The sequence below is a fragment of the Carassius gibelio genome, chromosome A15, assembly GCF_023724105.1.
Source record: "Carassius gibelio isolate Cgi1373 ecotype wild population from Czech Republic chromosome A15, carGib1.2-hapl.c, whole genome shotgun sequence".
Taxonomy (NCBI): Eukaryota; Metazoa; Chordata; class Actinopteri; order Cypriniformes; family Cyprinidae; genus Carassius; species Carassius gibelio.
In genome coordinates this window covers 15,356,403-15,384,218 of record NC_068385.1, presented here as the reverse complement: position 1 = coordinate 15,384,218, position 27,816 = coordinate 15,356,403, and the positions used below count along the sequence as shown (strand labels likewise).

The following is a 27,816-nucleotide window of genomic DNA, read 5'->3' as shown; positions in this document are numbered from 1 at the left end:
TGCATGATTTTATCATGCAGTTAAACATACAGTAAAAACTGTAATGTAATTAGGGTGCTTTCTGAAGGATCATGTGACACTGAAGACTGGATTCATGATGCTGAAAATTCAGCTTTGCATCAGAGGAATAAATTATATTTTAAAACAGAAAACTATTCATTTTAGATGCAATAAAATTTCGCAATATTACTGGTTTTACTATATTTTTTAATCAAATAAATGCAGCATTCATGAGCAAAAGAGACATTTAACCCCCCCCCCCCCCCCCCTCTCTCTCTCTCTCTCTCTCTCTATATATATATATATATATATACACACAAACATACAAACACATATCACACTCATGTCTTGTGGAACACAAAAGGAGATGTGAGGCAGAATGACTGTCTCCCTTTCACTTTCATTGTGTGGAAAAATTACAGAGATAGTAAACGTGGTCTGAGGCGGGGGGCGCTGCAGGGAGCTGTATGACCTCTAGAGGGCGACAAAACACTAAATGCAGTTGAGGCGGAGATGACGAGGAAGAAGATGCCAAAACACTGTAAGGCCGTTTGAGTCGGCATTTAAACATCAATTGGTAATGCTCCAAATTTGCAACTTTGATAACATGTGCTGTTAAGGTAAGTTCATTTTCATTCATTAAACTTTCACGGTTTCGCATATATGTATATATATAATTTTTTTTTACAATTACGAAACGCCAGCTTGATACCCATCAAAACACACAGCAACGTCATTATAAGCATTAAGTTATGATAACCAGATTAGTAAAACTAGTCTTTTTCTGTTAAGCTTGATCTTTTGTGTGTTTTAATAATGTATATTTACAGTATTCAAGTAAATTTGATATCAAATCGATATCTGCACACTGCACATTAGACGCCCTTTATAAGCCATCGCTATGGTAACCACAGTTTCCTCTAAAGGCGTAGTGCATTGTTTTTTCTTCTTCTATAAAACCATGTCAATTTAATATTGTAATTGTTTAATTTCTGATTTTAATGACAGTGGTGGCTGCTGTCAAGTTACCGCAATTTTATTGCAGTTTAGAAACAATGATCAAACACTAGTCCATCTATTTCAGAGACAGTTCACCCAAAAATGAACATTCTGTTATCCCCCCCCCCCTATATATATATATTTGTAGATCAGTGGTCATCCCTAATGTTCTTCCAAAATAAAATGACTTGTTTCTGTGGAAATTCGAAGACTATATTTTGATAAATGTCTAAGTGTTTTTGTCCATACAATGGAAGTCAATGGGAACCACAGTTATTTGGTTGGTCAATCTTTCCATTTCTCCCTCACAGGATCATGTAAACATCTGCAATGTCTCCACCAGAGCATCTCGACATGAGCCCATGGGGCTTGTCTGAGTTTTTGGTCCAGAGGAGGCTGCTTGGTTTTGGGGCGCTACTGGCCTGGATGGTCTTGTTCCACCTGCTGGTCAACGTTTGGCTCCTCTGTGTCTTCACAAGCCTCTTAGTGGTCTTAGGTGGTTGGCTTGGTTCCCAGGCTGTCCTGGACTCAGACAGCGTTATTCATCTGGAGCGCTTTGCTAGGCTGGAAGAGATCCCGCATAATGCCGAGAGCGAGCAACAACTGGAAGATGAGATCCAGAAGACAGTTGCCAAGATCATACGTGACTTTGTCACCTCGTGGTACTGCACCATTTCCAGAGAAAAAGAGTTTGAGGATGAGGTGCACAATGCCATGATCTCCATTGCGATGGAGCTGAAGGGTCGAGCTGCAAGAGTTGACAGGAAAGCTTTATCCCAGAGGGTTTTAGACCTATCTGGATGCCACCTTCAGTGTTATTTGAGTGCCAAGGAAGCCGTTAAACATCAAGAGGTGAACAAAGATGGAGATCTCTGGGAGGCGTACAGCAAACTCTGCCCTCATCATCCCGCCCTTCAGAGCTCTGCTGTCGAGGTGAATTACGTACGGGCCATTGTAGACCTGCTTCTCCATGTTCTTGTACCTCCTCCACATTTAGAAACCAGAACAGGTCGATTTGTGGTGGGTGAACTTATAACATGCAATGTTCTGCTGCCTTTAATTGCAAAACTGTCCGACCCAGACTGGCTAAACATGTTGATTGTAAGCATCTTCAGTAAATCCAGTGAACCAGCCCCAGAGCCAGAACAAGTAGAAGTTCAAGCTCCACCACAAGTTGCATCTGATCAAGAAAACGCACTGAAAGAACTTGAAATTCCTTGCGTTCTGACCCTAAAAGTCACCCCAGAGACCCCCACAGCAATGGAGGCCCCAACGCCAGAACTTGCCGTTTACGATGTCATTGACTCCACTGATCTTTATTCTCCACACAACCTGGAGGAAGATGAGCTACGGTTGACTAAACCATTTCCATTGGGTTTTAGCCCCAGGGATTATCTGAGGCTCGACAAGTCCAATCCTTTCTATCAAGAAAACGACTCCGATTTGGATTCTCCTCTAACGGACTTCAAGCGAAGCTCCCTAGAATCACTGGTTCTGATTGGTTCAGAGGAGACCCTTGCAGAAAGACTGGCAGAATGCACCACTCCAGTTGATGCTGTGTTAGACCTCGAGGATGAACATTCAACATACACCAATACGACAGAGAAGGAGCTATCAGTACATTCCACCTGTGTGCCTGAGGAAGAATCATCAAGCTTCTGCTCTCTCCAGCATTTGGAGAAGAGCAACCCGAGTGCAGACCACCCAGGCCTGGTGAACCCCTGTGAGCTGGCTTTGACTGCACCCGTCCAGGATTCTTCCCCAGCTGGGATGGCATCCCTGGCACCTTTCAGCTTCGAGCCCCTTAGCAGCCCAGAGGGTCCGGTCATTATCCAGAACCTCCGCATCACTGGCACCATCACTGCCAAGGAGCACCGAGGCACTGGCTCACATCCCTACACTCTCTACACTGTAAAGGTGAATTGGTTCTCACAATTTAAGTTAGTTAAATTGTGGTTTAAGTTTACCAAAATTGGATGATGTTTGATATTTAATAGTTCAAACTCATTTCTCCTAATTTTACATTTAGTACTTTCTGTACCGGAAGTTTCTGACACCAAGGCGAATTCCTTGTGTTTGTAAAAACAGTTGCCAATAATGCTGAGATTCTGAGATTACCTGTGCCTTCATGTAAAGCAGACTTCAAGTCTTCTTTAAAACATGACTTATTTTACTGTCAATTTTAATCTTTGACCAATTTGAAAATTAATATGATTTTTTTTTATATCAATATATAATCTTAATATATTCAGAATTTCCATTTATCATTCTGTACATTATAATGTTTTGCTCCCTAAATTCATGTGAAACATTTAAAACAATCGATTGTAGTATGAAGGATTTTTTTTTTTTTTTTATAAATTCACACAATACTGTATAGGGTTTTAATATTGTATACTTATTACATATGAACGATACTTTTAAATAAAATTCGATTTTAATAATAATTATTAGTTTTTTTTTACTTCATATTTTAGAATTTTTCAATGAAACTATCGATATTAGTTTTAATTTCAGTGTTTAGACATAGAAATAATTATTATATATGACAGAATTTACATTTTATTGGCCTTTTTCTGAAGTGCCTTGATTGTAATTTAATTCTCAACAGTATTTAATCTTAATTCTGTCTAATTTAACAATTAGCACATCACACTATTCGTGGAAATTCCCAGTTTATTCTTCTAGGTTGTTTTGTAAAGCTTAAGTTGGTAATCGTAATCAAGGGGGCGGAGCAGAAAGTCATTATAATATGGTTACTTAATGATGTGTTTGTCTTGCAGTATGAGACAGCCATGGACACTGAGAATCCTGAAGCTCTGCAGCCCATGGCCTATCACACTGTCAACCGACGCTACAGCGAATTCCTCAACCTTCAGACCCGTTTGGAGGAGAAACCAGAGTTACGCAAGATTCTTAAAAGTGAGCAGAGCACAATAGTCCTGTCAGTTTAAAGCTTACCAAAGCACTGTTTTATTGGTTGTCTTGTTCTGGTTATTGTAGATGTGAAAGGACCAAAGAAAATATTTCCTGAGCTTCCATTTGGAAACATGGACAGTGACAAAGTCGAGGCCAGGAAAAGTCTTTTGGAAACATTCCTTAGAGTATGTTCTTTGAATTCCTTAAATGTGTGTGTGTGTGTAAATTACATAAACCTGACTATATGTTATATTAGTATTTCATTCCATTCTTTAATTACAGCAACTTTGTGCTATTCCTGAAACGGCCAACAGTGAGGAAATGCAAGAATTTCTCGCTCTAAACACTGATGCAAGAATTGCCTTTGTGAAGAAGCCCTTCATTGTTTCACGCATAGACAGGGTAATTTTCAAAATGAACATTGTTTTTTTGACTGAAACACTTCTTTCACTTCTTTCGTGACATAATATGTGACTTGGCAGATTGTGGTGAACGCTATAGTGGACACCCTGAAGACAGCCTTCCCTCGCTCAGAACCACAAAGCCCTACTGATGAAATTGACGGAGATCCTGATGGGAAACTGTCCACTGACAAGAAATCCAAGTATGCCAAGAAAGCTGCTTTTTTAAAGTTTGTTAGTCTGAATGTTTATAGCTGTTATTATTTTCCTGTATAACTAAAACACGTTTTTCTTGGTTTCATTTCTAGGTCTAGAATGAGGTTCTCTAGTAAAATTGCCCCTGCTCTCAATGTGTCAGACATGAAACCCAAAGTGATTTACTGCTTTGATGAAAGCAGCTCTGTAAGTAGCAGTCTTCAGTATCTGAGCCTTTTAAAGAGCACCATTAGAAGGAAGCAAACGAGAAATGGAAAATCTCTTCTGTTCATTTCCACTTTGATCTGCAATTTCCACTTAGTCTGCAATAGTCACTACTGATCAGCAACACTGGGAAAACGCATTGATTTGTTGTTGTTTTTGAAGGTTTTCAATGGCTTCTCGTTAAATGAGTTTGAGAGCTTCATCTCAGACAAGGAGCGTTTAGAGGGTAAAGCAGGGTTTGATCCTGATGCAGAGAGAAGTGGAGGCCCAGGACCTAAAGGGGATATGAAAACATGCACATGTGCCAGAGCACAGCTACAGAATGCACCTGCCATCAGTGACTCTGGTAATGACTCTTGAATAATGGAGAAATCATTATAGTTATTATAATAATACATGAGCTCAACTCAATGACACATTAATCCAATCACCATTGTTCTTTTCATAATAATAATTTTTTTTTCATGAATTTTAAATTATATTAGGATTATATTATTTTAAAATATGAAAATAATTAATAGTAATTTGATTGAAATACTGCGTTTTCACAGCCATAGAACAGGGGTGTCCAATCCTGTTCCTAGAGATCTACCTTTTCACAAAGTTCAGCTCCAACCCTGATCAAACACAACCAAACCAGCTAATTAAATATTCAGGAGGGCTCGATGATTACAGATCAGGGTTGGCACTGTACTGTGCTGGTAGGTAGATCTCCAAGAACCGGATTTGGCACCACTGCCATAGACGAAGCATTTTGGATTTCCCAAAGAAACTTTCAATGGACAATTCTTAAAAGAACCACTTTTTTTTCTCCTTGTGAAGAACATTTTAATAATCTGAAGAACCCTTTTCACTATGAAGAACCTCTTGTGCAATGGGATGTTAAAGGTTCTTCATGGAACCATTGATGCCAATTAAGAACTTTTATTTTATAAGAGTGTTGGGTCAGTAGGATTAATCTGCATTATTATGTAAATCAACTCTAGAGGGCAGCAGTGTACTTTCATAGTGTTTCCATAGTATCCCTTTGCCATTGACAAAAAACAGCTCTTTATTTTTGCACAAGAAAAAAAAAAAATAAACATGAAAAATAAAAAGTCATTTCAAGCTCCGTAATATAAAAACATGTCAGCGATTGGATATGTGTGTTTTCATATTGTGTTATTTTAGTTGTACCTGTGGACATGATGTGCTCTTGTTCTAGGAATTATTTTACAAACACATTTTCAAAGATTCTGAACAATGTCTTTTCCAGCCATGACTGATGTCTTTGTATTGTGTACACAGCTAGTGAGACACCTCTATCTGACCAGGCCCTGAATATCCTGTGTGTGCTCATGAAGGATCAGTGGAGCTGGCTTTGCACAGAGAACATCCAGAGGACCATCAGAATGCTGTTTGGGACCCTCATTGAAAGGTGTGTCCACCCCACTGATATGAAGTTTCGTTTGTGCAGATCAGCTAGTGCAGATCTATTGGATGAAATCTCAAACATTTGTATCGTGACTGGAACAGGATCTGAGGTAAGGCACAAGTCCAGTCTGTGCTGAAACGCTGCTGTCAATCAAACAATCGTGGGAGGGGCCTCCGACCGTGTTACGTCACACGGTCAGACGGCTCGATTTGAGAAAGGGGAAAACATTTACCGAGATTACAAAAAAAAAAAAAAAACACTTGGTGGATTTTTATCGTTATAGGGTGGTTGTGTACACACACTGCCAACACACATTTCAGTTCATACAACTTGTAAAAGTGCATGTAGGTTTATATGACCCCTTTAAACTTCTGAACAGTAGTGTATAAATAATCCACCGAGGCTCAACAGGGCCTAAAGACAGACACGGCCGACAGATGGAGTGACTCGATGAGGTGTCACTGAAGGCATCACTCATTCTCTCTCCAAACTGTTGTACAATTGCGTGATCATTCTTATTTTTAACTATGAATATAAATACTTTATTAAACAAGTTCTGAGGTGGGGACCGATGACAACTTGATGTAGGAAGTGCGAACTGTGTGTTTTAAAGCTGTCAACAGGCGGCTTTCCCCCATCCTTTGCGAATTGATAACAGTCATGGGATGTCCCGCTGAGCCACCTTCAGTTTCAGTTTGTTGTTGAAGCTTTCTGCTCTGCTTTCATTAAAGTACTTGGTGTTTTTGCTACTCTGTTTAGCAATGACCGAATGTCTGGAGTGCAGATTTATCCTGTGGCACAGTAATGCAGAGAGGTTACAGAAACCTTGTGCTATAAAAGAGAGGGTTTTTTCTTGGTTTCTTTGAAACCATCCCATCCGTCCTTGAGGATTGAAGCTGAAAGGTCAGGCCTCACATTAAATAACACACGCAAGCCCTCAGCTCCATACGCATCTGTTTTGCAGATCCTTGGGTTGTGATGTCTAGCCATTTCAAATGACTCATTTGTGAGGCTTTGTATTAAACACCTGTCAGCTGACCAGCTCCCAGCCACGTTTGGCATGTTCAGCTCCAGCCACACAGATTTTGTGCTGATATAAATGCTATAAGCTATAGAATCAGCAAAGCTTTGGCGAATCTTTATTTTTTTTTTTGTGATTCTGTGACTTTATGTGGTCTTCCACTTTTTGGATTAATGACTGCTGTTCCTAAATGCTTCCACTTTCCCATAATCAGTGTTGCAAAGCATTGGTAGCACATCTTGATAGATAGCATTACTGTTTGTCATTGGACCAAATTGGACCAAACTAATGTTTATTGAAATCTGAACTGAATCCATGAAGTCTGGGGCAAGTTGCATAAAAGTATTAGACTGGTCTTACAAGTTAGTCATCTATTTTGTTCCTTTAAGACTATTCATAAGTTTTTTGTTTCTTTTTCTTTTATTCAGTTACATAAATGTAAAGATTAGTCTAAGTTAATTCCAAAAATAAGACTGATTACTTATTGGCTAACTGCTAGTTGGTCAAACTTGTACTTAAAAGGACACTATTTTAACATAAAGGCTTAGTTTATGTAACTTTTCTTGACAGATGACAGCATGTTTAGTTTTACCAATGAAATTAGCTTTGGGGCGGGATTTGCGGTTCAAAGATTTGGGGGAAAACATCACGATGGTGTTCTGGATTGACTAACTTGGACTTGATGTTGTGTTTTTGCCAAAATCTTTTTTATTTTGTTCACAAAATATTATTTTGAGATCATAGTTTGAGATCAACCTCCTGCTCTCTCTCGTGAAGGCAAAAAAGAAGTGACAAAAACTGTAATTCATTGACTGGCCACTGGCTCGAAAAGGGAGTCCATCTCATAGGCTACTTTTACATGTACGCTTTTTGGTTCAATCGGACTGAATTATTTACGATTGATGAATCTGATTGTACCGTTTATATATCACAAGCTTAAAATCGGAATAGATATTTTAGACATGCACACTCTACTCAAATAGTGAAAAAAAGTGACATATAGATAATATTGAGTTTCTCACTGTTTGCACACAATAACCACTCCCCTACATGGTTTCTTTATTTGTTTTTAACAGCAGAATTATTTTGGAATTTATGGATAAATAAACATATTAACCGATGTGCTGTGCTGCTCATATTTATCACATAAAAAAAAAAAAAAAAGCCCCTCCCTGTACCCAAAACAGGTTGCCCGTGGATGAAACAAGGCTGTCCTGCTCCACTTCACAGTTGCCGAGTGAAATGAGTTTTATAATGACAGGACATGCATTTATACAACACTTTCTTCAAAAGGAAGATATACTTGTTCCGTGCGTCATACATTACGTTATTTTTGCATCATACGCCATTTCTGCATCATTGCACATGTCCTTATGGTTTCATGGTTCAATCCGATCGAGTGTTTACATGCACGCTCAATCGTATTAGAAGACGAATAAACCACCCCCTTCAATCCGATGGAAATTTCATTCGGATTGAGCTCAATTAGATCGAGTATTATCATATAAAGTGTTTATATGAATGTTTTTCAATCCGATTGAGCTGTCAATCCGATTACAAACGGATTATTTGGGTGCATTTAAACGTAGCCATAGACTCCCCATGTTTAAATGTCCAACTTTACAGCAGGAAAAAAACTGGTTTACAGTCTGGTTCTGGTTTAGGTCTATATAGCTAATTTTGGCCTTTGTGACAACTGTGAGGGGGGTGAATTTTTTTTATAACTCATCTGTTTAAATTATATTAAGCCTTAAACTTCTGCATAATTAATGGAGCCGCCACTTGAGTGACAGGTGCATTGCCGTTGCCAGCTCCGCCCACTTTCAAAAACGCTCTTTGGAAACAAATATTACGTCCAGGTTTTATACAGTCTATGGTAGTTACTAACAAACTAGAGAAACATAAGTGATGACCGTTTAGTATGTAATCGCAGTCCCTTTGTAGAGCTTATGAAGGCACATTTACGTAAAGATTTTGTTTTGTATTTGGTAAGATTAATGCTACTGCCAATTTGTGCACGCACCCTGTTTACAGGCCTTACATATATTACCTTCAAAAACAGGATAATTCTTGGACAATTCCCTATCAGTGTTTTTCCCGGAAGTATGTACAAAAAACATGTTTTTATTCTGTTCATTTATACACAAATTCAATTTTAGTAATGTTGGTTTAAATAATATTGGTTTTTGGTAATGAACTGCAGAATTTATGGCACAATTAAGCAGAATTAAATAATCATATTTTTTCATTGCTGGAAAGATTTTATAATCTGTCCAAGCCACCAGGACTCAGGGTAAAATAAGAAATGTTTGGTTTTATCAGCATTCGATACATTTCTTTATGGTTTTGTTATGTTTTGAACCCTGTTAAGTTATTTTAAGAAAAATGATTTAGCATTTATTAATGAATAACTTTTAACCATTTTATATATGCTGTATATTAATAGAAAATAAATAAAACCGACATAAGTTTCCCACATTTTGATAACAGGGTGCAAAAATTTCAAACCTTCAAATTCAAATACAATATTTAGTTTGATTTCATGAGGCAGACAACCATAATTTTTTTGAAGGTAAAACATCTCCCTATGACCTGCCCCATCACACTTGCCTAGAACTCTCTAGTAATCCTTAAGATCTTGATTAGATGGTTCAGGGTGTACTGAAGCTACAGTCTGCAGCAGGGGTTGGCAAACTACTGCACAGATAATCGCTGGCACGCAAGCAATTGGAAAAACTGAATATTGGCGTACATTTTGAGGTAATAACTTATCATAGTCATACAGCCAGTTAGGAGCTATAAATACTATTAAAGTGTGAAAATTAACTTGTGCTATTCTATGGATATGCACATGACTACTGAGATGGCCAATCAAAGTAGGCGGGGTTTACTGTTCACAGAAGCAGAGAGCGAGAGAAGATGAAGCTGCAAATCATTTAATATTAGTCGACTTTCAACGATACGTTTACCCCGAGTTGACTCCGAGTATTCCATTTGTTGTTAGTTGTAATGTAAAATAAAGCTTGCATGTCAGCGGGAATCTTACAGCTCATATATTATTCTCAAGCATTTACAGATGCAGCGTTTTGACTGAACCACGTCTGCTGGACGAGATGAGAACACATTTTTATAATTTTCTGGGTCTTGAAAGTGTTTGTGATATATTTGGTTCTTTCTTTACTGCAAAATGCTCACTCTGCCTGGAAGCGATTAAATCTGCCCTAACGTTTCATTCATGTCAGGTATATTCTATTTGTTTACCTGCATGTCATGTGACCATTCATTTAATTATTATTAATGATACGTATTAATGATATTATTTTTAATATTAATGAAATATTATTAATGATACTTTAACTATTTTTAATTATTTTAAATAGAAAAAAAGTAAATATATTAGGTGAAAGAGGTTCAGATGATGACAACAACAACAACAAAGTTTGGGAATCCCTGCAAATATGAAATATGTAAACAAATAATAACATGAATGCATTTTAATGTGTTTCAAAAACAAAACCCTTTCAAAGACATGGTAATAGATGGTTAAAAAACCTATAGAGTAATAAAAAAAAAGCGTTTATCAGTAAAGGTCCATGATGCATTTTTTAAATGTTGAGAAAATGCTTCTTGAAATTGAAATAGTTTTTGTAAATCCAGTTTGCTGTGTAATTACAGTATAGCCAACTGAATAGTGACTGTCCACAAAACTGGAGACTTTTTGAGTGTATAAGCGGTAAGCTGTTTTAGAAAGGAACATTTAAAAGTTATGAATGATCTATTGCTAGTTAATACGTAATCATTCAATCAATAAAATAGTACCTGCATTTGCAGAGGGAAACGCCATTTCCAAATGGAAATGTACACATTCTGCTACACGATCCTCAGGCATGCTTTTTTACAAAGTGATCCAGATTGAAAACAAAAGGACATAGATGAAATATTGTTGCTTTTATTAGCAATAAATCAATCATCACTTCAGGAAAGTCAGACTTCTTATTATACGGCCACGAGACATGAGTTCATTGCAGTTATACCACTCTGGCGCCTGATGAGAATTATTTTTAAATATATGCCTGTGCCCTTGATAACAGTGATAGAATGTTAACTGCGATCAAGATTAACCACCATATTGATCCCTAACTTTAGCCCACTGCTCGGAAATGACTGCGAAACATGCACCTGCTTTGACTTCTGACTCCTGAGACAAACAGACAACCTGTCTGTTCTTATATAACATGTGGAACTGATTCTTGTGGCACTTACACACCTGCCTGTAATTTTCGAGCGGACTTAAAGACCTTGATTATCTGGCTCAGGTGTGTTGCATTAGAGTTGGATCTGGCGGTGTCTGCTGTCAAATGCCGTTTGACGGTTTCAAGAAGTTATAGAAATACTTTTCATCTTTTGATTGGCTGTTCTAAAATTAACATAAATGTGTTCTTATGGAGTATTGATCCACAGTATGTTGTGATGGATGTTTTACCGGACGTGTTCATGATCAGATCAGTTACTAATATTGATAATACATTATACTTAATGTATGTGTTCCATCGTGAAAGGAATGGTACACACTAAAACTTATATACCATTATTGATAATAATGAGAAATGGTTCTTGAGCAGCAAATTTGCATATTAGAATGATCTCTGTAGGATCATGTGACTGATAACTGGAGTAATGAAGCTGAAAATTCAGCTTGTTTGACCTCAAAAGACTAAATTACATTTATTTTAAATTGTTATAATATATCTGTTTACTATTGTTTTCACTGGTTTCCTGAATAAATGCAGCTTTATTGAGCATTCTTTCAAAAACATACAGTTGAAACCAGATATTTACATACACTTAAGAAAAAAAACACAAAAAACTTTTATTTCTTTACTGTCATACATTAAACCAGAGTAAACTTTTTCTGTTTTAGATCAATAAATATTAACATATTTTTTGCATTTGTTAAATGTCAGAATTCAGCGAGGGAGTACTTTTATGTATTTTTTTTTATCACTTTCATCAAAATCAGAAGTATACATACACTAAGTTTAATGTGTCTTTAAACAAAAAAAGAAAACTCCAGATGATACCATTCTGAGCTTAAGAACCTTTTGATAGGTTAATTGATTCCATTTGAGTTAACTGGTGGCACACCTGTGGCTGCATATAAAGGCACACCTTAAACACAGAGCCTCTTTCTTTGACATCATGGGAAAATCAAGAGAAATCAACCAAGCAATCAGAAAAGGAATTGTGGACCTCCACAAGTGTGGCTCATCCTTAGGTGCAATTTCCAGATGCCTGAAGGTCCCACGTTTATTTCAATAATATAAGGACAACAACAAACAAGTTAAAGTCAAGTTCAGCTCTCTTCTAATGGTGCCTGTGCAATCAGTCAAGCATCCCTAACTAAGCAAGCCAAAGGCGACAGAGGCAAGGAACCAAAACTACACTGGTGACCGAAATGGACAAAAAACCTTGGGAGAAACCAGGTTTAGTCAAGGGGCCAGTTTTCCTAGACAGACGGGAACCAGCACGGTGTGGTTTAATTCCAGATTGCAACACAGGTCAGATTGTGAAAAGGACTTCCCCTGCACTTCTCCCATGGTCCCATGGCCTTGTTCGGATGGCCGTCTAGTTGACGTGGTCTTCGCAGGGAATCTTTCTTTAAGGCTCATCTAGTTGACATGATCACCGCTGACATTCAGGGATGTAGGTGCTGGTCCACTGTCTGGACTGGATACAGACACCTTGAAGAATGAATGAGACAAATATTAGCGTAGATGCCATTCTTTTTAAGATGTAATGAGTACATCAGGTGTTTTGGGAAGTGTTCTTGGTTCTGGTTGACCTAATTAATGCAGCCTAAAAATTCTTTAACAGATTTTAGAAATGCTATAGTGTGTTATGTGTATGCTGGGGTTAAAGAGATTGGCCTTTAATCTACGTAGATTTAATTTGACAGAATGTGTCTGTCACCCGAACAACACTAGGTAGATTGTTCCATAGTTTGGCGCTAAATAGGAAAAAGATCTGCTGCCCGCAGTTGATTTTGAAAGTGAAATCCTGTTTGTTGACTTCAGCTCTGCCTTTAACACTATCATTCCAAACCTTCTCCTGTCCAAACTAACTTAGCTCTCCGTGCCCATCTCAAAAACTTTTTAAAATAAGTTGAGCTCAAAACTTAATTTCAGTCAACAGCAAGTGTTTGAAATAACTTACAAGGCAGAAATTATTATTATTTTTTTCTAAACTATGCGAAAGATGCATTCTAGGCATTAAAGTTACCATAGTAAACATGGTAAATGCGACCAGTTGAAGAAAGCTTCTTATTCCCTATCACAATTGTGTATTTATTTAGTAACATATTGTATCTGTCATAAGTCTCGTCTCAAGAGTTTAGCTCCACGTAGCCCATGTCATAAAAATATAATAATGTTTTTTGTTCGGGAGCTTTTATAAAAATATAAAAATGATAATTCTTTATAAATGTGATGTATATAAGCTACTGTGACTACAAATAAACAGAAACAGACTCAACTGAATAAGCTATGTTCATAACGCTTTATCTCTGTGTAATTCATTTTCAATCTTGATAAATTATTTCATTATGATCAATGTATCACTTATTATAGTAAAACAAAAGCCCCGCCCCACTCGTATAAAGCACTAGCTCACACTGGCCCGACAGTGGAAAAGCGGCTAATGACTGCACATCTAAAGACCCCTCTGTCAAGCTCCTGAAGTTTGCAGACGACACCAAACTTATCGGCCTCATTTAACAATGTTTATTAGTTTTAACAAGTTAGTTTTTGGTTATAAGTTATAATTATAATTATAATTTCTGCACAGGAGAGGTTTTTCATTAATTTATTTAAAAAAAAAAAAAAAAATTGGCTATCGGCCAATATGAATTAAATAATATCTGCATATAGAATATCAACAAATATATATATATTATATTGCATCTGTAATCATTGTTAGTTGATACTTTGTTTAAAGTTAAAGAAATATACAATGATACAATTAACATTAATTTAACAACATCAAATGTAACATAAAACCCTAATGAACATAACTGAAAATAAAAAAATAAAAAGAAACATAAATTAAGGGAACCTAATGTTGACCTATTAACAGTTTTTCTTTAGCATTTTTACCAACTTTTGCTGTTAAAATCGCAACAGCACAAAATCTGTTCATTGTAGTATAAATGCACCTCTATCTGGTGGAACTGGTGAGTCAGAAATGTTGCAAAATATTTTAAACAAGTCAATAAAAAAATGGAAAAGCACATGACATGGAAACAAGATAATTTCCAAGTCACTGATTGATTATTCCTTGGAGTACAGTTGAATCATTGATTAAGAAATGGAAAGTGACCGTGTAAGAAGGAAACTGCGTAAGGAGCCCACAAAGAGATCAGTGACAACTCTGAAGAGTTATTGGCTTCAGTGGCCAAGATTATAGAAACTGCTTACAACTACTGCCTCACTAGTCACAGCTTAATGAATGAGTGACAGAGTGGAAAGCCACTGTTAAAAAAATGTCATGTGACATCTCGGCTACTGTTTCAAATAGGCATGTGGGAGACTCTGAAGACAGCTGTCCTGTGGTCTTTTTTGCCATCAGACTACATGGCATGTCTGGTGTAAGCCAAACATCATCAGAAACACATCATCCCAACTGTGAAGCGTGGTGGCGGTGGTGGCATCATGTTGTTCAGATGATGCTTTTCAGCAGGTCCAAGATAGATTTAAAGAGTAAATAAACAGGGGAATCATGAAGGAAAACGTTCACATCAGTTTTTCCAAGTTTATGTGAGATGCAGATCAGACAAGGCTATTTATCATGTTTATATTTCTGGAGTGTCAGAAGACATGAAGGTTCACATTAAAATCTGAAAAGGTTAGTGTAAACTTAATTGGCTCCAGTGAGCTCCAGGCCCCCTTGTTTTCCACTCCTGTTTGCTTGAGAAATGTCTTTTCCCTCAAAAGCTACACGTCTCCATCAAAGGCCGTGCCAGACCACATAAACTGCCCTTTATAATGGCAGTATAAATGGAATAAAATGCTCCCCTTGTTGTTTTGGAACAGCTAGCTTTTGTTCCATCACCTTACATCAGAGCTTCTGGAGAATCGCATACATCCTCAGTCAGAAGCTCTGTTAGAACTGCAGACTGACTTTGGACTCTTGTTTGGGCAGCAAGCTAGAATTTTGGATGACACCTTTATACAAAGGCACTTTTCATGTCATTCAAGGAAATAAAAACCTATAAAAACTATTAAACACGTAAAATGTATTAAACCTACTGTAGGGTCTAAAAATATCATTTTGTCATGGAACAGAATTGCAATCCTATTTGAAAACATTGGGGTTTGATGTTTTTGTACTATTGTAGAGCTTTTTTGTCCATTTAAAGGGTTATTTCACCCAAAAATGAAAATTAGCCCATAAATTACTTACATTGGATATGGATATTTATTTTCAAATATGGATATTTTTCTTACAAAAATGCATCGATTTGCTACAGGAGGCCTTTGTTCACCACCCAGAGCTGTGTGAGATGCTTTTAATTATGGATGGGCACTTTTTATTTCGCTTATTTCCGACTGATGCACTGCAACACCCGCTGAGTGCCATTAAATGGTTTGAAAGATCAAAGATATATATATATTTTTTAAATATAACTCTGACTGGTTGTGTCTGAAAGAAGAAAGTCATATACATCTAGGATGCCTTGAGGGTGAGTAATTTATGGGCTAATTTTCATTTTTGAGTGACCCAACCCATTAAGTGCATAGAAAATCTCTGCATTAGTAGACATAGACAGGCAATGCAAATGAAACTTTGTCATGTTGTTTCTAGGTCACTGAAATTTGACCATAATTGTTGTTTAATGACCACTAGGAAACGCATCATTCTGATTGAGAGTCTAAAGGGAGCTATGCTAGACACATAGCCGTGAAGTGAAGCAGACTTTGGCTTCCACATGCTTTCACAAGCACTGTATTCCCTCTGTCAAAAAACATAAGAAATATGCATTTTGGACTGAAACCCCCACTGGGAACAGCTGTATGTCCAGATTCTGAGTATTTAGAAAATGAAATATTGGTTAACTGACTTTTATTTGCCACTGAGTAAGTGATATATGACATTAAGAGATTCTCTGCATCTTAGGCTCTGTCACCACGTAGCATTAGTGGCACTTCAGAGAGTCAGGACTAAAATAAACCAGCTATGTAATTGAAGAGCAGGACCAATTTAAATCATTGACGCAGGAAATTCCTGGGTCCACTTCACATAGTATTCATGAGAGAAGAAAAGTCTCAGGTGAAATTCCCAGTTGCGTTTATGATTAGAGCCCTAATGGTGCTGTATATTTTATAGCACTATGAATTTGCGTGGCTTTTCGTCACTTGTTTCACCCATAAATTTTCTTGACCAGTCACTTATTTTTTTTATTATTATGTGAATAATATTTCTCTGCTACATTAAATCATCTGCATAGAAGACACACAACATCTTTTTATATTATATTTTATATAATATATTTTATATATATATTTATATTTATTAGTGGTGGGCCGTTATCGGCATTAACGTGCTGCGTTAATGTGAGACTCTTATCGGCGATAAAAAAAATATCGCCGTTAATCTATTCTCAAAGTTGGGTTGAGAGCTGGGTCTATACAAAGCAAGCTATGATGACTTTCACCTTGATATTTCATATAACCGACTGACTGAGGGCTGCCTAAAAAGATGCTCAGGACAGTTGACGGGCCACTGCTGCGCATCGTCACGAAAGAGTATCTTTTTCACGTGTTTTTAAGCCGTACCGCTTGTCGATTTAAACATTAAAGCATCCAAACACAAGACGCGGGAAAGCTGAACAGAGTAACTCTCGCTGTGTTCGGTTCGGAGAGAGAGAGAGAGCCACGTATCACGGACAGCGACACTGAACCGAGCTCTCTTCTGCGAAGTTCTCCTCGAAGTCCCTCCTGCACCTGAATGGACAAATACAAATCGTAGTTTGAACCAACAAAAAGGTGTGAAAGAGCCCAATTCAGTCCTCGCGGTGTTTTGGTGTTCAGGGCTCACGCAGAGAAAGGCGTCTCAAAACACTTGAACATCGAATTTGCTTATTTTTGCTCTTGTGCCGACAAATACATACAAAATATGTCAAAATATCCACCTTGGAAATTATGCTCGAAAAAACTGTCAGTTATTTCTTAAGTGAAAGTAAACAGTTGAGGAAAAATGGGATTATGATTATATTGGATGCGTTCATCGTTTCTTAAAGTGACCGCGCATAATTTAGCTACTAGCTGCTGTAATGTTATTCCAAGAAAATGCTACTTTGTAGTTTTAACAGTCAAACCAAAAATTATTCAGACACCAGATAACAGCAAAACTGTAATAATGTTAGAAATGTGTCTGAATAAATGTAGGTTTGATTGTATATTTCATTTTTACATTGAAGTCTATCCAGTGCTATTTTACATTTAATTATTTGGATTCTGTACCTTGACACCTACAAACTTGAAAAAAACTTAAACATTGTGTAAATAGCACAAATAAATAAAAATAAAAGAACATACAAATTAAACAATTTCAAACAGTGCCCACTGGTACAACCTTTACCAGCTACGACAATTCGAAGCCATTTTAATCTAGATTAATTTCAAAATCACAGTGCGATTAATCTAGATTAAAATTTTTTATCTACAGTATTGTTCAAAATAATAGCAGTACAATGTGACTAACCAGAATAATCAAGGTTTTTAGTATATTTTTTATTGCTACGTGGCAAACAAGTTACCAGTAGGTTCAGTAGATTGTCAGAAAACAAACAAGACCCAGCATTCATGATATGCACGCTCTTAAGGCTGTGCAATTGGGCAATTAGTTGAAAGGGGTGTGTTCAAAAAAATAGCAGTGTCTACCTTTGACTGTACAAACTCAAAACTATTTTGTACAAACATTTTTTTTTTTCTGGGATTTAGCAATCCTGTGAATCACTAAACTAATATTTAGTTGTATGACCAAAGTTTTTAAAAATGCTTGACATCTGTGTGGCATGGAGTCAACCAACTTGTGGCACCTCTCAGCTGTTATTCCACTCCATGATTCTTTAACAACATTCCACAATTCATTCACATTTCTTGGTTTTGCTTCAGAAACAGCATTTTTGATATCACCCCACAAGTTCTCAATTGGATTAAGGTCTGGAGATTGGGCTGGCCACTCCATAACATTAATTTTGTTGGTTTGGAACCAAGACTTTGCCCGTTTACTAGTGTGTTTTGGGTCATTGTCTTGTTGAAACAACCATTTCAAGGGCATGTCCTCTTCAGCATAGGGCAACATGACCTCTTCAAGTATTTTAACATATGCAAACTGATCCATGATCCCTGGTATGCGATAAATAGGCCCAACACCATAGTAGGAGAAACATGCCCATATCATGATGCTTGCACCTCCATGCTTCACTGTCTTCACTGTGTACTGTGGCTTGAATTCAGAGTTTGGGGGTCGTCTCACAAACTGCCTGTGGCCCTTGGACCCAAAAAGAACAATTTTACTCTCATCAGTCCACAAAATGTTCCTCCATTTCTCTTTAGGCCAGTTGATGTGTTCTTTGGCAAATTGTAACCTCTTCTGCACATGCCTTTTTTTTAACAGAGGGACTTTGCGGGGGATTCTTGAAAATAGATTAGCTTCACACAGACGTCTTCTAACTGTCACAGTACTTACAGGTAACTCCAGACTGTCTTTGATCATCCTGGAGGTGATCATTGGCTGAGCCTTTGCCATTCTGGTTATTCTTCTATCCATTTTGATGGTTGTCTTCCATTTTCTTCCACGTCTCTCTGGTTTTGCTCTCCATTTTAAGGCATTGGAGATCATTTTAGCTTAACAGCCTATCATTTTTTGCTCCTCTTTATAGGTTTTCCCCTCTCTAATCAACTTTTTAATCAAAGTACGCTGTTCTTCTGAACAATGTCTTGAACGACCCATTTTCCTCAGCTTTCAAATGCATGTTCAACAAGTGTTGGCTTCATCCTTAAATAGGGGCCACCTGATTCACACCTGTTTCTTCACAAAATTGATGACCTCAGTGATTGAATGCCACACTGCTATTTTTTTGAACACACCCCTTTCAACTAATTCAACTAATTGCCCAATTGCACAGCCTTAAGAGCGTGCATATCATGAATGCTGGGTCTCATTTGTTTTCTGACAATCTACTGAACCTACTGGTAACTTGTTTGCCACGTAGCAATAAAAAAATATACGAAAAACCTTGATTATTCTGGTTAGTCACATTGTACTGCTATTATTTTGAACAATACTGTATGCCCACCACTTATATTATATTATATTATATATATATATATATATATATAATATTAATTTAGCTAGTTACCCAGGCAACATTACTTGTTTTCATTAGTGCCCCTATTTGAATATTGTCAAAATATTAACAAACACTGTAATAGTGTTTCGATGATAATAAAATGACACTGGATTGATCGTAATTATTTTTAATTTTTTTTTTTTTTTTGTATCTTAATAGCCTCTCTCATAAAAATGGTAATGTTTTATACTACTTTTTCACATCTTTTTTTCAGTTCCATTTGTTAAGATGACTGTCTGCCAAAATGATTATTATTAAGATCAAATGGTCTCATTCACAGTAATGTTATGCAGTCCCTAAGTTAACTGTAATTTCTTCAGCATAAGGTAGCCAAAAGTAATTTTGCGTTGATACTCTGAAAGATTTTTTAGTATAAACTATATCCAGATGAGGCCCGTCAGATATTTTAATTGGAATAGACAAAGTACATTACAGTGGCACATGTGAACTGCGACTTGCTGAGGGACATCTGTGAAAGATGAAGTCCAAATGCATGATGTTCTCTTTGACTTTCCTTTTCCTTTTGGTAGACTTTTCGAATATATTTTAATCACTCATGGTTTGTAGCATGTTTTGTGCTGTTTGCATGCAGCACATCATCACAGTCCAATTCACCAGCTATCCTGACAAACACATGGTCACAAGACAATGTTCTGAATGCTTCTGATAGCATCCTATTAAATAGTTGTTATTGGCCTGCAGGTGGCTGGAGGTGGGTGTGGTTAACCTGACCTGTACGCAGTATTGGGTGGTTTATCTGCGGGTGCTGCAGGAGGCCATCTGGCCTGGAGGAAGTCTGCCGGCTCAACCCAGACCCAACCGCAGCCAGCAGCAGAAACAGGAGAGCAGACAGCAGGCTCTGCAGTGCCTTATGAAACTACTGCCAGGTGAGACACCACATAATATGTACTGATACACTATCGTTCAATAGTTTGGAGATGGTTTTTTAAAGAAATTAATGCTTTTATTCAGCAAAGACGCATTAAATTCATACAAAGTGACAGCAAAGACATTTGTAATTTAACTAAAATTAATATTTAAAATGAATGGTCTCACCTTCTATTTAGCGAAAATAAAAATACAATAAAAACAGTAAAATTGTAAAATATTACCACAAATAGAAAACAGTAAATTGTGATATTTCAAAATATTACTGTTTTTATTGTATTTTTTCTAAGATAAATGTTACCTTGGTGAGCATGAGAGACTGCAAAAATGAACTAAAACTGAACTAAACTAGTTAACTAAAACCATAAAAAAAGTTTCTTAAAGAGTTTTAACTTCTGAGTGAACATTTTTGATTCAAAATTCTTTTTAGTATTTGGTTTTGGATGGAATGAGTAAAATTAGAGCTTGGAAAAAAAAGCTTGCAAATTTCGCAATCAAGCTTGCTTTGGAAAATTGAAAATAGTGATTCGGACAAGCAGCTGTTTAGTAACACGACATCATTGCTCAGGAGATGAATCAATGAATCAAAACATAAACAAGAGAAGTTCAGGGGAAACAGAAAATGCCTGTTCTTCATCAGTAGTTTGGTGCAGTCCAGCACATCTCTTTGTTCCTTGACCGAGTTTGTTGTGTGCTTCTGTGGTTTTACAGATCTGATGTCTGATATTCTGGGGTCTGAGAAGTACAAGATATCTTGGCAGATGGTTGTTGATTCTTTTCAGGACCCCACAATAAACAGGTGTGTTTAAATACTAAACAGATGGAGAATCAGAATCACAGTCACTTAAATGAAATATGTCACACTCCAACATTCCTATTTACATATTTGTGACCCTGGACCACAAAACCAGTCTTAAGTGTCTATTTATATAATAATATACAATTTATAAATAATCTTTCCATTGATGTATGGTTTACTATAATCGGACAATTTTGGCAGAGATACAACTGTTTGAAAATCTTTAATCTGAGGGTACAAAAATATCAAAACACTGAGAAAATCTCCTTTGAAGTTGTCCAAATGAATTCTTAGCAATGCATATTACTAATCAAAAATTAAGTTTTTACATATTTACGGTAGGAAATGTACAAAATACATTAATGGAACATGATCTTTGCTTAATATCCTTTTGATTTTTGGCATAAAAGAAAAATTGAACATTTTGACCCATAGATTGTTTTTTTTGGCCATTGCTAAAAATATACCCCAGCGATTTAAGGCTGGTTTTGTGGTCTAGGGTCACATTTATGAGGTTAATAAGATTGATTGGAAATTCCATATAGTTTTAAAAATAGTAGCATTTTGAGTGTTTTTAACTGTATGTGGCTGTAAAAGTGCATAAATATGTAATGAGGCCAGCAGACAGGGCCTAGTGAACATGTGGCTTTAATGGTCAGGTTGTAATTTACTTACATCATCTTGTTATGGCACAATAAAGTAAGCGATGCTGATAAAAGAAAGCAAAAAATGTGTTTTCAATAGATAAATTGCTGTGCACGGTTATCAGGGTGCCTCGTGATATCTTTGTAGACTATTATTAACACCGTTGGATGCATGATTTATTCTCACCGGCTTGGATTTCAAGAGAGCTGCTCTTTGATTTACTAGAACATGCTGTAGTCTGCTGTAAATGTCCAGATGAAGCAGATGCTGTTATAATCACTTACACATTGACATAGTATCCTTTGCTTTATGAGCTGTGACCTTAGCAGACAGTATACAGAGGAGAGACGGCAACAAGGACGTCCAAATCCAGTGTCTGCGTAACATTTTGTCCACTAAGAAACCTTAATTTGGTTGGATTTTGAAGGCAGCACAGGTGCATCATTCATTACTTTGGGACTCTTGATGGAAACCATACACTCTGAATGAGTGCTTGAAAGGGGTTAATTTGTGATGTCCATCTTTTCCATTTTATGAACTTACAACTCCATTTCTATCATGAAATCAATGTTTTTGTTACTCTGCTTTTGTTACATGCTTTTAAAGTACACATGAAATCAAAACTTGATAATATTTATTCTGTTAACCTGCCAGTGATGATTATGAAAGGATATACCTGTAATCTGTTGCTATTGTAACAAACACAATTTCATGCGCATCGTGCTCTTATTTTAGTGCAGTTGTTAAGTTTCATAAATTCTAACAGTGTTAAGTTAAACTTTTATATATCATTCAGTGGTTCTATTTAGAGATCAGTGATGTGCACAAATTTTAGACACTTTTTCATGTTTTTACTCAGTCCATGTAATAAATTCATATCCTTGAATAAGCCATTCATAACTTCTGATATGACCAGTTTCATTTTAAAAACATCACATTTTGACTTATTCATAACTCTAACCAGATCCGAAAATCTCTCGGCCACTTCAGTCAAATACTGAAATAAACCTTATAAAGTATAATCTATTTATATTAAATGAATATATTAAATTGGTATCTTCTCTACGGAGCCCCTAAAGGGTCATTGTGGTGGAAAAAAATCGGAGTGAGTGAAAAAGTTTGGGGTGGGAGGAAAAATATATATTTTTGTTTTTTTGCATTCTCTCGCAAAACTTTTGCGCTCTCTCGCAAAGATATTTGCGTTCTCTGACAGAACTTTTGCTTTCCCTCACAAAACATTTGCGTTCCCTCACAAAACATTTGCGTTTTCTCCCAAAGATATTTGCATTCTCTCGCAAAACCAGCTGAGCTCAGACAAACACTTCCTGTTTACTTCACAGATTGTAGTGGTTCATACAACTCCATAAGTTCACAATGGAGCTTTTCGTAAAGTTTTATTTTGAACTCTGATGAAATGGCATGCTTATAAAGGTACAGTTTTGGGACATTAAAACGCTTAATGTAAAACATTGGATGACTAAATTCAGTACACACCTTATTAATAAAGCATACAGAATAGCCCAGCATATTAACATAACCCCGGTGAATTACTCTTTAAGCATATCCCTCATAGAAAGAAAACAAGACAGTGGTATAAAAATGCCGAATTCTGTATATACTTTATTAATAAATTATAGGCTACATGAAAGCAGATAAGCCAAGAAGAACAGCTATGTTTTCCTCCCATAAAGAAAATGCAGCTTAATGAAGACAGTTACAAAAAAAAGACCAAAAATGATATAGAATTTATAAAAATATATATTCTGTTTGCATGCAAACATAATTGCATAAGCGTTTTGATTCCCCATAGAAAACGCACTTAACGAGGCATAATATAAGAAAAAAATTATATTGTATTAAAAATATAGGCTTCTACAGGCAATCAACACTGTAATCAATTAAGCCAGTGGTTTTTAAACCTTTTGACGGTTTTAAATGGGGGAGAAACTATGTATTATGACTATTTGCTTTACTGATAGCTATTAATAAGGTTATTAAAGAGCCAGTAAGATGAAAATTCTAAGCTTCCTATCACTGTTTATAACTCCTGTACATTAGGTTTAAATCCATCCAAGGTTAAAAACATTGTCATTTTGTCAAAATATCATTTTAAAATTACCTCAATTCTCAGAGATCCCCAAACGGTTTGCGCGAAGCTGTTCAAAAGATTCAGTTTCCTTAAACCCCACCTTTTGGTAGCATACTGTGTTCTGATTGTTCAGCTAACATAGTCAGTTTGGATTGGTTGTTCCGCACACACCTCCACGGTAAACTATGCGTTAGCATCTGTTTGGGGTGAATTATGTCTTATTCCTCTCATCGCGAAGCAAACAGTAAAATAAAAAACTTGAATAGTCTCGCTGCTTTTTCTTCTGTGTGGGTGTATTCAAGCCGCTCGCTTCATTGAATCTGAATAGTGCGTTCAGCGCGGGGGCGTGGTCACGAAGGGAGACATGAAAAACAGACATTGCGTTGTTTTCATATGGATTACTTTATCACAGAATATCTGTTTTCGGCAGCACTTGTTTAGTTTTAAAGTAGACATGTCAAGCTTTCTATAGATATCTCTCATGTCTCTTCGTTGAGTATTCACAGAGTTACACTTCATTTTAATGACGTGTTTGTACATGACGATCAGCACAAACAAAGGCTGCAGACAGCACACATACTGATAAGACGCTCGGGAGAAAACAGACACATAACTTCATAATCATACTTGCTCGTTGTCCTAAATAAAGTTGGTAATGAACCATCTTTTATGGCCAAATGCTTTGAAAATCCCGCTGTACTCACCGAGATTAGAAAAGCAGTCATCAGTGAAATGTTGTGAACACAACAAAAGGGATTTGTTGTACTGCTCTGGTATTGTGGTGAAAATGAATTTTAGCCATTGGTTCTTCTGATCTTCATTCTTTGGCAGTCAAAATAAAACACACTGTCTCCTCGACATGATGCTCTCACACCAACCAGAGCGTCTGTGTGTGGGGGTGGGGCAGGTCAGAGATCCGTTTCTCTCAAGACGGTAGGCGGAGATTATTATGCAAAGTGCTCCTAGTGACGTACATAGAGATGGGCAAAAGATTTGAAATCTATAACGACTCGTTTCAGCGATTCAGAGTCGACCCCTTACTTTAGAAGCCAATAACTTTATAAATCGTGTACTTTTTGGTTTAATTATTTGCACATTGTTTACACAGATGGACAGGGCTATTCTGGGCTATTCTGCTTGTCTGTCTGCTTTAATAATATGGTGTGTAATCTGTGTACTGAATTATTCATCCAGTTTTTAACAAACGTTCGTAGTCATGGGAAGAAGGAGGCGGGAAGACTGTCGCACACAAACAGAACCAAAACACAAAATAAAGTCTGAGCCTGGTCCTCTCTCATCCAACACTGTCATCAGTCCCTCTTTCAGTTCTCCTTTTGAGGTCCTAAACGGGACTCGAGACTGGTGAATGGCCAGGTGCTCCACCGGCCTCGCTCCGATCCCATGGCTCTCGTCACATAGTGTTTTACATTAAGCGTTTTAGTATGTTCCAAAACCGTGCTTTAATAAGCATGCACTGAATATTTCATCCAAGTTCAAAACAAAACTCTATGAGCTGCTCCATTGTGAACTTTTGGACCTGTATGAACCACTACAAGTAAACAGGAAGTGTTTGTCCGAACGCAAATATCTTTGCGAGAGAACGCAAAAGTTTTGCGAGGGACTGCACATTTTCTCCAGAGAATGCAAACGTTTTGCGAGAGGGCCCGTACTTCTCTGATACACATTTTATGAACATTATTGAGCCGATTCTTTTCAATCCGCTGGAATTTTCTTCAAAACTTTGCTTAGAATTTTTAAAATTGCAAAGTATTGTCTTCCCATGGGTCTTGATAATACAGTATGTGTGTTCAGGATGTAGCTGTGCTTGTGACCTCCTGTGACTGTTTATATTTTGCAGGCATCTTGTGTACTGCATCTGGGATCTGCTTATCGAGTTTCTTGTCCCTGAGGCATCTGATGGGGACTTTCAGAAAACACTTCTGCACAGCCTGTCCAAAAACGCTGAGAAGCTGCCACCATAAGTGTGCTGGGGTGGACTGGACTCTTAAAATCACTTGCCTGCATACATGCGTGTCTCATACAAACATGTGATAGGTTAAAATATTAGGTGGAAATACAGGCAGGAACATGTGATCAAGAAAGTGTGGATTTGGATTGATGACAGCCTGTGTCTGGCACTGATTTGCTCTCCCTGTTTCTGGGACACACTGCGCAGATCCGTGCAGGCATTGATTAATGGCCACCTGTTTTGTGTTTTATCAAACCACAAGTCCAATCTCTAAAGCCTGAAGTACCGGATCTGATTTAGTCGCAAGTTCTCCAACTTTTATCCACCTTGTTCCCACTTCAGCTTTGGACAAAGCTCTTACAGATGGACTGCGCAGATCATTTCTGCCCCATCCTATTATGTGTTTCCGGCCTCTCAGTCTTGATATACCTTGAGTTTACACACATTCCCTTCTTGTGCACGTGTGCAATCGATAATTTTGCTTCACACCTTCTTCAGAGATGCTTTAGAGGCTGTATCGGCCTTATCTCTAAGATGAAGCCTATTTTTCCACAAGATTCCTCTTTAAGTATGAAATTCGTCACATCTGCGTCTGGTGTCACAGTAAGGCTGTAAATGCATTGTGTGCTATCAGCTAGCTTGTGAAGCCTTTAAATGTAATGTCTCTATCCACAGCCTCTAATTAAGGGGTTTGATGCTGACATAAAGCCTTTACAGAAAAAAGGTCATATTGATTCAGCAAAAATGGCCAGTTTTTTCCTGTATTACCTTTTTTTTTGTGTGTAATATTATTATTTCTTTTGATGTTTTGATGGCTTTTTTTTTCTTATAGTGGAAGTAAGTAGTCATCAAAACTGTTACCAACACTATAAAATGTATTTTGTGTTTTGCAAGAAAAAAAGAAGTCATACAGGTTTGGATAAAATTTTTGGGTGAATTACTCATTTTAAATGTATTTATTTATTTCGATGTGCAATACAAAGCAGCTGAGGTCTAAAAACAAATAATAGAGAATTTCATGGTTCTGGTTTGGGGTTTATGTATTTTCTTAGAATTCTAGCACAATGAAATTGTATTAATTGCCTTAATGTGTATAAATCATTTAAATTAGTAAAAAAAAAAAAAAGCTATCAAATTGATGCACATCTAACTCAAAGTCTGAAGAAAAAAAACAGCCTTGTCATTCCTTTCAAAAATCTTAAAAGTATTACTGTCAAATTTTGTTTTTGCATTAATATGTCATCTAGTCACCATTCCGCTTGCACAAACTACCTAGTTATTGCATAAAATGGTCCTGTCCTTTCCGTGCGTGATGGTGTGAGCCTTGTGTCACTGCATGCAGATTTAGATTCAAAGTTTTGCACTGTGAACCCTGTTGCCCAGTATAAAGTACAGTAGCTTTATGGCTTTGTTACACTCTACTTGTGCTTAAAGCGCTGAATGTTGCACTATTTGTAATTTTGTGAGTGATTTGGCCATTTATGTTGTAGGCCTCGTGTGGTTCTGCTGTATACTGAAGTAACATTATAAAGCATTTGATATTGTCATTGAATTCAGTGGAGATAAATTTAACAGAAAAAATTGACACTTATTTTTTTAAGTGCTTTCAGTTTCGGTTAGCATGTTACATTAATTTGTATTAACTTATTTAAGCTTAATTGTGATTCAGTTTGCATTTAAAACTGTAAAACAGCTGGTACCAAAAAAAAAAAAAAAAACCTAAGATATTAAATGATGTAAATTGTTTGACCATGTGTTTCAGTGTTTCAATTATTATTATTTTTTTGTAAACATTTTGGCATTAAAATCTACAGTTGTTAGTAATACATGAGCGTCACAT

The 27,816-nt window shown here is 36.8% G+C and overlaps 1 protein-coding gene across 1 annotated transcript; it reads left to right on the top strand.

Moving 5' to 3' along the window:
- The first annotated feature begins 395 nt into the window (after positions 1 to 395).
- snx19b (sorting nexin 19b) lies at positions 396 to 27,722 on the top strand. Its single transcript, XM_052617020.1, has 12 exons — positions 396 to 620; positions 1,311 to 2,916; positions 3,783 to 3,921; positions 4,003 to 4,103; positions 4,201 to 4,320; positions 4,401 to 4,522; positions 4,628 to 4,721; positions 4,902 to 5,085; positions 6,027 to 6,156; positions 20,289 to 20,473; positions 21,186 to 21,273; positions 25,866 to 27,722. The coding sequence occupies exons 2-12, from the start codon at positions 1,330 to 1,332 to the stop codon at positions 25,987 to 25,989; spliced, it is 2,874 nt and encodes a 957-aa protein (XP_052472980.1). The 5' UTR covers positions 396 to 620; positions 1,311 to 1,329; the 3' UTR covers positions 25,990 to 27,722.
- Positions 27,723 to 27,816: the final 94 nt, after the last annotated feature.

Coding starts and splice junctions, on each gene's coding strand:
- snx19b (XM_052617020.1), top strand. CDS start 1,330: ATGTCTCCACCAGAGCATCTCGACATGAGCCCATGGGGCTTGTCTGAG. Junction 2,917..3,782: donor ACACTCTCTACACTGTAAAG/GTGAATTGGTTC, acceptor TTTGTCTTGCAG/TATGAGACAGCCATGGACAC. Junction 21,274..25,865: donor CAGGACCCCACAATAAACAG/GTGTGTTTAAAT, acceptor TATATTTTGCAG/GCATCTTGTGTACTGCATCT.